The sequence below is a fragment of the Spermophilus citellus genome, assembly GCF_964194105.1.
Source record: "Spermophilus citellus genome assembly, chromosome: 4".
Classification (NCBI taxonomy): Eukaryota; Metazoa; Chordata; class Mammalia; order Rodentia; family Sciuridae; genus Spermophilus; species Spermophilus citellus.
The window spans coordinates 185,505,226-185,517,779 of NC_138185.1; the positions used below are offsets into that span (position 1 = coordinate 185,505,226).

Below are 12,554 nucleotides of genomic sequence, written 5' to 3' on the forward strand. Positions count from 1 at the left end.
CATTCAATGTTTTGTACTACACAATGCAAACATAATGATGACGAGGACAAGAACTATCATCTAATGCTATGTTTATAACCAAATTGAACTGAGGAAGAAGTACTCTACTGGGTATGGGTAAATCTTAAGTGTAAATGAAAAGTTCAGAGGCAAAGTATACATAAAAATGGTAAAAGAATAGATCTGGAGAATCATAGTAGTAAGGATGGAACATCAGCAGGTCAGAAAGAGTGTAGAAAAATATGAAGTCGATGCTTGGAAATAGAGTGGAACCAGACTATGCAGGGCTGTGTTAAAAAAAAAAAAAAAAAAGAGGGCTGGGGTTGTGGCTCAGCGGTAGAGCGCTCGCCTCACATGTGCGAGATCCTGGGTTCAATCCTCAGCACCACATAAAAATAAATACAATAAAGATATTGTGTCCAACTTACAACTAAAAAATAAATATTAAAAAAAGAAAAAGGCTGAGATTTTGAATTATACATGGTAGACAATGAAAAGTCATTAGAGATTTTTATGGAGCAACATTTGGAAGGAGAGTGCAAAGAGGTAAGAAGTATTTATTTAAAAGACAATTTTTTTCAGTTAATCTAGTTTCTGATCCTATTTCAAACATCTTATTAGTTGTGTGAGAACAAATTACTGAATCTCTTAACCTGTTTTCTTATCTGAAAACAGTAGCTACCTCATTGATATTGTAAAGATTAATGATACTTTATGTAATATGGTTTGTACAATGTTTTGCAACTCAATATAACAAGAGACATAATGGATTATTAACTATGTGCCACACACTAAAATCTTTACATGTATTTGTGGGAGACCAACCTTACACGTGACTGGGTCACACTCCCCGGGTGGGTGCTGAGGCTCTCAGTCGCAGAAATGTGGCACCCTTCTTGGGTGCGAGGGTTGGTGTCTCATGCATGGGTGTGTTTTGCTACAGCCCCATGGGTGAAGCTATGCTCACCTGTTCCTTTGTAATATAACCCCTTGCCCTGTTTAGGATAGAATCTTCCATGGAAGTGCCTTGTGTGTGTCCCCTCCTCTTACTGTGCCCTTGGGTGTGGCCTACCCAGGTGTCAAGTCAACCTGCTGACAGTGGACATCATGAAGATACTCAGCCTCCTGAAACCTGACCCCTTGCCTTCTGTGCTCTTGCTGTCTCTCTTTCTGTGGACCCTTAAGGTCAGAAAAGCCGTCACAGCGACCCCAAAGAAAAAGGTATTTATGTCTCTGTGTGGTTATTTCGTGCAGCCCAGTTAGCCCAGTTTAACTAGAGTAACCCCTGAGCCTTTTAGTCACGAAAACAGAAACCCGGCATGTATTAACTCCTTTAATTCTCACAATAATCCTACAAGGTAGTTATTATCCTCATTAAACAGCTGAAGAAACTGAAACACAGAGAGTTTTACACAGTTTGCTTAGGGGGTCATATAGCTATCACATGGTAAAAGATGGGATTCAAACCAAGGCAATCCAGTTCCAGTTCAATGCCGTTAATCAGTACAGTACCTTGCTTCTCTAAGAACAAATGTACTTTAAACTTAAAGATTAATGATAGGTTGGGAGACTTAGAATCTGGTTACATAGTTTGGCATCTGTCAATAAGAAAATATAGTACATCTTGGGAAAATCTGAAAAATGCAAATTAGTGACACATTTTATTAATGATTTTGTACCCATAATGATTGTTAAGGAAATATCACATCCTGGGAAAATGTAAATTGATGACACATTTTTCTATACCCATATGACTGCAAAGGGAATGTCACATCTCGGGGAAAATCTGGAAATTGTAAAAACCAATGATATATTCTATTAATAATTCTGCATTCATAATGACGAGAAAAATTGTAATAAAAGATGACCCAGAGAAAGCTGCATTACAACTCTCTCTCTCTCCTCTGGAGATTGCTCCAAGAAAATGATTCCTGTCTCATTCCTTGCGCCAATGCCACTCATCCTTCAGGACCCCTTGGACCCCGCTGGGGCAGGACCCGGGGAAGGGGAGGAGGAGGAGTGAGCACTGGATGAAGCAATGTTTTTATTCTTAAATATTAAGTCCTACTTTAAAAAAAGATATTTATACATTTATATTGTACAATACCCTGATGCTAAAACCTTATAAGGAACTTAATATCCTTTCCTGTAAAGCCCACAAAATTAGTCTGACAGTTTTTAATAAGGCAGGATATAAAACCTACAAACATTTAAAGTACAGTTTACATTTATCATCCACATTTAAACTATTCAAAAAGGTATGATTTTATTTGGGCGGGTGAGAGTTTAGTTCATTAAAAATGAGCAAAAAAAAAAAAAAAAAAAAAAAGAAAAAAAGAAAAGAAAAGAAAATTCGAACAAAACCCGATTCTTGAAGCATTTGAGTTCTTCCCAAATGACCCCGTATTAACTCAGCTGGCCAATGTATAAAGAGGGTGAAAAGGCAGGGCGGTGGAACTAAACCTTATCCCTATTGTTAGGAAACTAAGACCCAGCGAATCATCTCGGTTACTATGACCAACTTAAAAGAGCAAGAGTCTCGGATTTTTGCGGTACATGAAAAATGTCAACCGTGAAAGAAAAATATCCGGGTTTCAAATACAAAGGAGACTCGGGTTTCAGTTTAAATCCCCACCAGGCATTTCGAAGACTGTCACTTCCCTGCGGTCCAGGGTAATACAGAACGCTGGAGTACCCTCTTAGGGGGAACTCGGAGCCACAGAGCATCTCTTCGTTTTAAAGCTGCCCCCGACCTTCCATCTTTAATAAAGGGTAGTTCTTTTACCTGTGGTATCGCTTTCGTTATGACATTCACGTCCTGAGAAAGCTGCAGAATTGATGGAAACGCTAAATTGCGATTACGAAAGAGTCACCCAGACAGCGTATAAACAAGTCTTGATGTCAGGGGCCGGCCAGGCCTCCAAATCCTCAATGCTCAGGGTTGGCTGGGTGTGCGCAACCGTCGGGAGCGTTGGCTAGGGTGACTCTCCCCCCACCCCCGCGCCCCGACTTCTCGTGGTCTGCACACCTGGTCCCTGCAGACACCCGCAAAGGTACTCCAAAGCCCCCGCTACGCAGTCGGCCTCCGGACCCAGCTCTCCCATCCGATGGCCCCGCTTCTCTCCCTGGAATACTCAGTTTCTTCCCGTTCCCCCTCTACTCACAGAGGCTCGCGAAGCATAAGTTCCAGGGTGGCCGCGTCACTTTTCCCTTCTCGCGCAGCACTACTGCAAGCCACCAGCGACCAGCCCCCTCCAACGGCCCGTAGGATTCAAATTCTCTCACTTCCGCCCGCAACCCGGAAGGAGCGGTCGGCCCCGCCCCCAAGGGCCGAACCCGCGGGGCGCGGGCTGTCGGGTAGGGGCTGTTGCACCCCGGCTGTGTTGCTGGGTGCTGGTTCCGGTAGCCTTTACGTTTACGGCTTGTTGTTGGCTTTTTCCAGTCTCTCTTCTTTTCAGGTTCTCAGAGAGGGCCGGGCGGTTGCTTCTGTCTGGTGACTCTTGAGCTGCTTGTTTCTAAAATGGGTGGAAACGTGCTAAAGTTTCTTCATCTTCAAGGAATGGGGAAAATGGGAGCCCTACTGCGCCGGGAGGTTTTTACCCCTCCCCTCGCCCTGGCATAAACAGGAGCAGCGGCAGCCAGAGGAAAAAGGCAAACCTCCACGTACTCTGCACCGGTTTCCTTCGCCCTCCGGAACCGCGCCCGACAGCACCTCTAAACGCTTTCCATCCACTGCTTGAGGAAGACAAAAAGACGTTTGCCAGTCAGCCCTCACCCGGCCACAAATTGAAAATAAGAGGTCAGAGCGGTTCCCGGTTGCAAACAAAATATTTGAGAATAAATATTAGAAAGCAATAATTGTCCCCACCCCGTATAAAGGATCATTTTGCAAGACTATTATGTACCGTTCTGTAAGGTTCTTGGGACAGCAGTGTCTTTTTTTTTTAAACAAAGAACTGCATATTTTTGGATCCTAAAGGTCTTAAGCTTCTGAAGGGCTACGTCTGGGAGCTTTAAGAAAGAATTGAACATGCTTTTGGGGGGCGGGGTGGGAGAAAGAAACTTAACTCTAACCTTTGGGGTCCTGATTGATGGTGCCACCAGAGGGATGGTACTCACAGTTAATGGCGTTGATTTACCTAAACTGATGAGTTCAGACTGAGCCATGGCAGCAACATTTCAGTCTGTCAAAAATCCAATTTGAAAGATTTGCTAGATTTTTAGGAATTTATCTTACAGATAATCTGACACAAGGAAGTATAAAGGTATTTATTGTATTGTTTTTAGCAATGGAAAGTAAATAATCTGTGTCCACCAATAAGGAAATGGTTAAAGAAATAGTTAAGTAAGTTATATGTTAGGATTTGGCATACATTGCAGGCACTAAAAGTAAAGATGAGTAGCTATTCAAATACTGGAAAAAGCGAGTTTTAGAATGACTACAGTATCCTATAAATATATATCAGCATAAAAAATTTCAGGATAGATGCATAAAAAGTGTGAACAATTATTTACAGGAGTGGCAAATAGGGGTGGTAAGAGATGGAGGTTTTTTTACTTTTCACTTTATAACCAGTCGAATTTCTTAAATAATAAGAATGTTTTACTTTTGCAATTTTGTTTTAAAATAAGATTGTTAGAAATTGAGTATATTCTGGATACAGAATTCGATTTAATAAATGTATAAATTATAATGTTTGGATAGTCTGCGTTCATTCATCAATTCCTTCAATGATTGGACCACACATTTCATCATTCATGATATGTTGTATTATTCAGTGTTCCACATTTCTAATATGTCCCCATTAAACATATAACTTCTTGAAGTTGCTCAAAGACAGAAACTAAATCATATTTTCCTGTCTTTCATAATTCTTGGTACCTTCCCACCATTAAAGTTTCATACTTCACAGGAATTAAATTCTCAAGTTGACCTGCAAGTAAAGTTAAATATTCTTAAATTGCCCTTGAAAAGTCCCAACAAAAATCACAAAATATTATATATTATATTGTATGTAATGACAATTATATAATTATTGTCTTTATATAACTATAGGCAAGATTCTAAAAATAATTGTTTCCTGTGTTCAATCCTTCCCTAGTACCTTTAATGAATTCTTCAGTCTCTTCCACTAAAATGTTGATAAAGTCACCATCACCCAGCAGCCTAGCTATCAGTCAGGCTGAGTTTAATTTCTTACCAACATTGAAGGACCCTATGTAGAGTCAATCATGTATATTTTAAAAAATATATTTTTAGTTATAGATGGATCTTTATTTTGTTTATTTAGTTTTATGTGGTGCTGGGGATTGAACCCAGGGCCTCACACACGCTAGGCAAGTGCTCTACCACTGAGCTACAACCCCAGCCTTCATTTGTATATATTTTCCCCCTAAGATTATCCAGGCTTAATTGTATAAATTGCCTATAACACGCATGCATTGAGTAGCATTTCCAGTTATTTACACTATTTAAACTTTTCTTTCTTCCCATCAGAGTTTAGTATAGGTAATTATAATAAGTAATGCTACAACATTTCATGAACAAAATAAAATCTTCAATAAATATCCACCGACTACACTAAAGAGCTGGAGGAAACAGACTTACTTTTTATTTTTATTTTTTGGTACTGAGGATTAAACCCAGGGACATTTTAGCCCTGAGCTACATCCCCATTCGTGAGTTTTGATTTGCTTAGGGCCTCATTAAGTTGCTGAGGCTGACCTCAAATTTGCTATCCTCCTGCCTCAGCCTCCCAAGTTGCTGGGATTATTTATGGGTGTGTTCCACTGGGCCTGGCCAGACTTACACATTTTTCTTTAAAAAAAAAAATATATATATATATATATATATATATATATTTAGTTGTAGATGGACACAATATCTTCATTTATTTATTTTTATGTGGTGCTGAGGATTAAACCCAGGGCCTCACATGTGCTAGGCAAGCACTCTACAGCCCCAGCCCCCAGACTTACACATTTTTTAAAGAAAATATTTGTATTGGACATACTAACAAATCTGGCCATCATCTGATAGCTGATAACATTTTTAAATTAAGTAAAATATAATTATATAAGTATTTCATCTAATAAAAGCTGCAAAACTGAAGAAGAAAAAGAATACAAAGATTTGATTTAGTTTCTCATAACACCTCAGTAATCTGAACAAGCTGAGAACTGAATCCATAGACAATTTCAATCATAGCTAACTTCTCTCTTCCTTGTATTCCTCTTTTCATTCACTTCACATGTAGCAGAAAGCAAGACAAAAACATTTGTGGACCAACAGCCATCAGCTTAACATGCAAGAGCCAATACAAAATGCTTCAGCAGAAGAGCTCCAACAGTTTACCTTGAAAGATTCTTAGCACAACCAACATAAGTGACAAAAACAGTAAAAATTCCTAGAAAGAAATTTAAAGAATAATATAGGGCCTGACATTTTAAAAAATGTAATGGAGAATATAAGTGATTGTAATGTTCATAAAAAATAATTAGAATTGTTAAGATAGTTTAGGGGGAAAAAAAGATTCACGAATGCTGAGGACAGATATTTTGTCTTTCCACAAAGCTAATACAAAGGTTAGTAGTCACACACAAACAATTGCACAAGCAAACAAACCAACAAAAGTCAAACAGATCAGACAAAAAAAGTATTAGCCTAAAAAGACAAATACAAGGAGTGGGGTCATACTAGGAAATCTGAGACAGGAGGATTGTAAATTTAAGGTCAGACTGAAAATAAAATTAATAAAAAGAGCTGGTAGATGTAGTTCAGTAGTAGAGCAGTTGCCTAGCATGTGTGAAACCCTAGGTTAAATTCCCAGTATATCTCTCACACACACACACACACACACACACACACACACACACAGACACGACAAATACATAGAGAATCTAGAATTAACTATATAGGGAATATTAATGATACTAAAAGCTTGGTCCATGTCTCCTTTGACAATTCAATAATAAGGACAAGGTTTTGAGAAAAAGGAAAAAGAAATTTGATTGATTGGCTAGCTAATGAAAAACACAGGGGACTACTGTTCCAGAGGCTGTGATTCTTTCTTCTGAAGAGAAGAGAGAACTTCAGGGCTGGGATCCAAGTATTGTCAGGCAATATAAAGTGTCCTTGAGAAAGTCATTGCTCCAGCTTTGGAGTTTCTTTATTCTTGTGAGCAGTGATATTCTTTTGAGGAGTGAAGGACACAATAGCTTAGCATGGAGTGGAAAAAATGTTAGTCTTATTTCTCCTGTTGTTGTGCGTGGGCCGCAGGAAGAAAAGAGGAAAAACAAAACAAAAATGTCAATTTAAAAATAAGCTACATGTGGGTGAGCGATAAGGTTTATAGTCAAAAGTACAAAGTGGACTCCTGTTACATTACATTAATATAAAGGTGGCATTTCAGTTTCAGGAACAGGATAGTTTCATTTATAAATTGATCAATGCTGAAAATAATTGGCTGTTCACATGGAAAACACAAACTTAAGCTTCTACTTTGTACCATATACCAAAATAAAATTCTAGAACAGTAACAAATAATGTATGTGCATATATGTATATATCCATATACTTATATATGTAATATATATGAGATATACGAAAGAGAGAGACAAAAGAGAAAGGGGGGGGGGGAGAGAGAGAGAGAGACCAACTGAGAGAGTGTAGTGGCACCCTTTCCTACACACACACACAAATCTTAACTAAGCTTCTCCAGAAATCTTCACCATAATTGATTTTAAGACTATAACCAAAAGAGTCTCTACAAAAAAGTTCAATGTAGTTAAACTTCCTATTTTTATGTTGCCCTGTTTTACTTGGCCACTGGCCAGGAAGAAATCAACACTCCAGGTGCTGGACACCCCCTTACTAGTTTTTCACAAACATGCATCCACTATAGTATTTTGTAGAAATGTGTAAACAGGGCCTCTGGCCTTGAGCTGAGCTTCAAGATGTCTGAGATGTCTACATTTCTAAGATAAAAGAAGTTACCAATTGGGCTCCATGGTAACAGCTGGCAGGGGGAGGAAAGAAAGGGGAGAAGAAGCCTCCCCTTCTCAGGTATTGTCCTTGAAGGGTTAACTTGCCCAGAACAGTGAAAGAAAAAAACTACTTTTATGTGAACTTCTACAGACCGTGAGTTTCTGAGCCTCACCCCTTACATGCTGGGTATAAAATTCTGAAACTATCTGAACTTGGGGTTCAGGGGATTGAGTACAGCAAAAGCTGTGCCCTCTGAACCTGGCTGCAGCCAAATAAAACTGTTTCCTGCTATCTTTGGTGCCTTGCCTCATTTGTCCCTACAACATAAGAAGTCTATTCTACCCTTAAGTCCCAGTTAATCTTCTATTTTCTCTCTCTTTCATATCTCTCTCTCTCTCTCTCTCTCTCTCTCTCCTCCCTCCCTCCCTCCCTCCCTCTCTCTCTCTCATTGTAGGGACAAATGAGGGCAAGGCACCAAAGATAGCAGGAAACAGTTTTATTTGGTGCAGCCAGGTTCAGAGGGCACAGCTTTTGCTGTAATGTTAATTAACTAGTAAGGGGGTGTCCAGCACCTGGAGTGTTGATTTCTTCCTGGCCAGTGGCCAAGTAAAATAGGGCAACAGGAAAACAGGAAGTTTATCTACATTGAACTTTTTTATAGAGACTCTTTTGCTGACAGTCCTAAACTCCGCTATGGTGAAGATTTCTATGGAGAAGCCCAGTGAAGAATTCCTGTGGAGAAAGAGGGTGCCATTACACTTAAGGCAGGAATCCTAGAAGCCATAAAACTAAAGTTAGAGTTTAAAATATCTGTATGAAAAAAGTCATCATAAAACATTATATGATAAAGAGATTCTGTGAGAAAATATTTATAAAAATTAGGATACTAGATCAACAACTCTAATGTAAAAAATTCTTGAAATTCGTTTTTTTCACAAAGCAGTAAAATGGGTAGAAGAAATGAACAAGTAATTCATTGAAAAGAAAATGGAAGAAGACAATAAGCAATAATATACTGAGTCTCACTACCTCACTTTTGGAAATACAAATTAAACTACCAATGCTAATTTTCCTCTCTTGGATCAACAGAAGTTAAAGCAATGCATAACATCCAACACTGGGAAGTTGTGGTATAAAATGTACCCTTAGTCACAAGGGCATACATTGCTACAATTCTTTTGGAAAGCAAATTCCACCAAATTTTCTCAACTTTGGAATTCACCTACAGAGATAAATATGCTAGTGCTTTTTGAAAACAGTACTTGTAGTGGCTCCTGACTAAAAACAAATATCAAGAGGGACATGACTGAATGAATAAATTAGAATGTATCATACTATTTGACCATATCCCTCTCTGTGCTTATTCTCCTTGTCTGTTTCTTAGTTCTTCTGATTCTCAAATATTGGAATTCTTTGGCATATACTTAATATCCCTAATGATGGCATGAATGCTATGTATGAAGTTTTCATCCCATAATTTTAAAAAATTGGACTAATCACCTTTTGCATATAAGTTATAAAGAGAATATTGTACAAAATAAGTATATGATCATTTGTTAGTGTATGACTTCATGATTAATATGTATTTGTCAAACATTTATTATGCTGTTAGCAGTGCTAAATTCTGAATGGAGTTTTATTCATGTGTTCACCAAAATGTTCCTTACTGTAGTTTGCCAGACCAATCTTTTTATTTCTAGTTCTGAACTTAAATTAAAATATATTTTAGGAAAAGTAGGTTGTTTGCTACCAAACAGGGATCTTTTTCTCATTGTCTCATTCCCTTGAATGTTTTGATCTACAATTGTAATCTAACTGTGGTTAGGTGTCTTTTAAGTAAAACATACCACCTCCTGGCAGCAGGAAGCACCACCCAAAATAGCGAATTTCAGGTCTTTTCTTTCAGGGTTGTTTGGATAATGAGTAGGTATATTAACAGCAGTGATTTGGAATGATACTATTCCTGCTGAGTAACTGTGTGGTTTTAGCAAGAAGGTCTGAAAGTTTCCTTGAGGCCGACATGGGACACGGTATTCTAATGCAGGTCAAAAGTATGACTGTTTATGTTCACATTATCCTTCTTCAGGTTGGTGTTTCAAATAAATGGTTGTCTGAATGCTTTTTTAATTGCAGTCTTTGTCCTGAAGTGTTTACATAGAAATCAGAGCCTCTTTACAATTAAGATAACTCCAAATGCAAGAGTACACACTGGTAATATCACCCAGTAGTGAGCAAGATGCTTGAACTGAGTCTTAAACATTCTTGGATATAGTTGCTGGCAATCAAAAGTGTTCTCAGTTTATTTTGTGTATTATAATTTTTTAATTTCCTCTCAGAATACTAGAGGAAAAGGAGTTGATAAAATGACTCAATTATAAGCAGTTCAATTCTCACCTGTGTCTTGATAGGGGTGGAAGAAAACATCAAATTCTTATAAGGGTCTTGGCCATCAAATTGCCACTTAGGAAGCAAGCACTTGCTTAATGCTTAATTTCAACCCTAGGGCATTCTCGAGGAAAAATAAAAATCTTCAGCAAGACCAAGAAGTGCAATGTCTAGAGTCTGGACTTTTTAAAGCTAGACAGGCTGAAGTTTAAACACTAGCTCTATTATTTCCAAACTAAGTTTGAAGCATCTTTGAGCTTTACCAGTCATTTGTAAAACGTAAATAATAATAACTACCTCTTTGGTTCTTGTGAATGCTAAATGAGAAAAACATTCAAAATGGTAATCATGATTAGACAAATGGGAAAATCATAAGGCTGATGTTCCCTTTCTTTGCCTTTTAGTGGTAGGTGAATTTCAAGCCCAACATTCTTAGGTTGGCAATCCACTGAGTCACGAAAAGACTCTTTCCTCTAGGTGGATCTTAGCTTCTTGCTCTTCTTCTTTTCATAGCATGATAAATTCCTCAGTCACCTGTTCCCTACTTTTCATCTTGGAAGCTAATCTGAAAAATTAACCCATGTCAATATAAGGATCGAATAGATTAGCTCTAATAAGTTATAACTGTAGCTGAACGGTATAGTGAGAATTTATGGGGTAGTCACATGTGATATTTGCTATCTAATCCCCCCTCTATGTTTTCATTATTATTAGTTTGTTTTTGCAAGTCCATTATTTCAAAGGTGACTCTTCTTTGGTATTTGTACTTCCAATATTTTGCCAGTGATCATAATGGGGCAACGAGGGTTCCTGTATATGAGGCTAACTAATAAAAGACCTTTGGGAAAAAAAAAGATAACTATTTTTTTTTGTGGGGGGGGGGCATGCTGAGGATTGAACCCAGGGCCTTGTGCATGTGAGGCAAGCACTCTATCAACTGAGCTATATTTCCAGCCCAAAAGAGTTAATTTTTATTCAATACTTTATATCTTTATAAATACTGTGAAAAAACTATTTAAATGTAGATTTTAAATGCTGATAAAATAGATGATGAAACTAGGATTAAGTATTGTTAAGTAATGTGCCCAAGGCTACAGTAAACAGAATTGTTTATTTTAACTCCAGCTTGTTTGGATGTGAAATCTATTCTTTTTCCATTACAATATTTCAATTCACATACTCTGTATATGAGTAGCTATAAGAAACCTAATATTATCCTAAAACAATCAATTATTAGCATAGTTTATTTCTTATGGAAGATTTGTTTACTCATCTGTAGAATTGTAGGATGTTAATTTGATACAGGATCTAAAATATTATCTTGTTTTAGTAGAGGCTTTACTAATATTACTACAGAGAAGATTCTAGAACTAGACTAGAGGTTGAATTAGATTGTCGGTTCTCAAAATGTGGTTCATGAGGTGCTATAGCTTAGATCTGGAATGTCTTCAATAGGCCCATACATTAAAGGCTTGGTTCTATTAGGGCTTCGTGTTATTGAAAGATGGTGGAACCTTTGAGGTGGGGCCTAACAGGAGGTCTTTGAGTTATTGGGGGCATGCCCTTGAAGCAAATTGTGAAACCCTGGTCTGTTCCCCTCCTCTCTCTCTTGATCCTGGCCATCAGGTGAGTGGGTATGCTCTGGCACACACTCCCACCATGATGTGCCACTGCAAACCCAAAGCAACAGGGGCAACTGATCATGAACTGAAACCTTTAAAACTGTGAACCAAAATAAAACCTTTTCTTCATAAGTTGATTATCTCAAGTACTTGTTACTGTAATGGATTTTCTAGCCATTTTCATTATTATAATACTAAGACTTTTTACCTTTCTTACTTATGTTCTCCCACAAGTGTACAGTGGGGCTTTCTGGAGACTATGTGAGATATGATATTGCAACAGATTAAATGCAGAAACTCATATGAAAATCCAGTGGTTTTCTAATAATAAGACAATAAGAGATTTGCATAAATGCCACTCTTCTCACTGAATTATTTTTGTTTTGGAAAATAAAAATATTATGTCAACATGTACTATGTATACTTATTTTAACAGAATTAAATATACATGTTAAGAATTTCTTAGCTTTAATATTTAATATGGTAAATAATAATAAACGTGAGTCACATAAAATCTTTTTTTATTTGTTCTTTTTATATATACATGACAGTAGAGTGTA

General features: G+C 37.6%; 1 protein-coding gene across 2 annotated transcripts in view; it reads right to left on the reverse strand.

The window, feature by feature from the left end:
• G2E3 (G2/M-phase specific E3 ubiquitin protein ligase) overlaps positions 1-3,303 on the reverse strand; it is a 53,163-nt gene extending 49,860 nt beyond the window's left edge. The window contains exons 1-2 of one of the 2 annotated variants that reach the window (XM_081288697.1): positions 3,165-3,259; positions 2,786-2,827 (exon numbers count right to left, since the gene is read on the reverse strand). Coding sequence is in view for 1 of the 2 variants with exons in the window: in XM_081288696.1 (XP_081144822.1) it covers positions 3,165-3,181 (17 nt within the window). In the remaining variant the exon portion in view is untranslated. Of the gene's footprint in view, positions 1-2,785; positions 2,828-3,164 lie in introns of both variants that reach the window. The other variant, XM_081288696.1, reaches the window with a different exon arrangement.
• Positions 3,304-12,554: the final 9,251 nt, after the last annotated feature.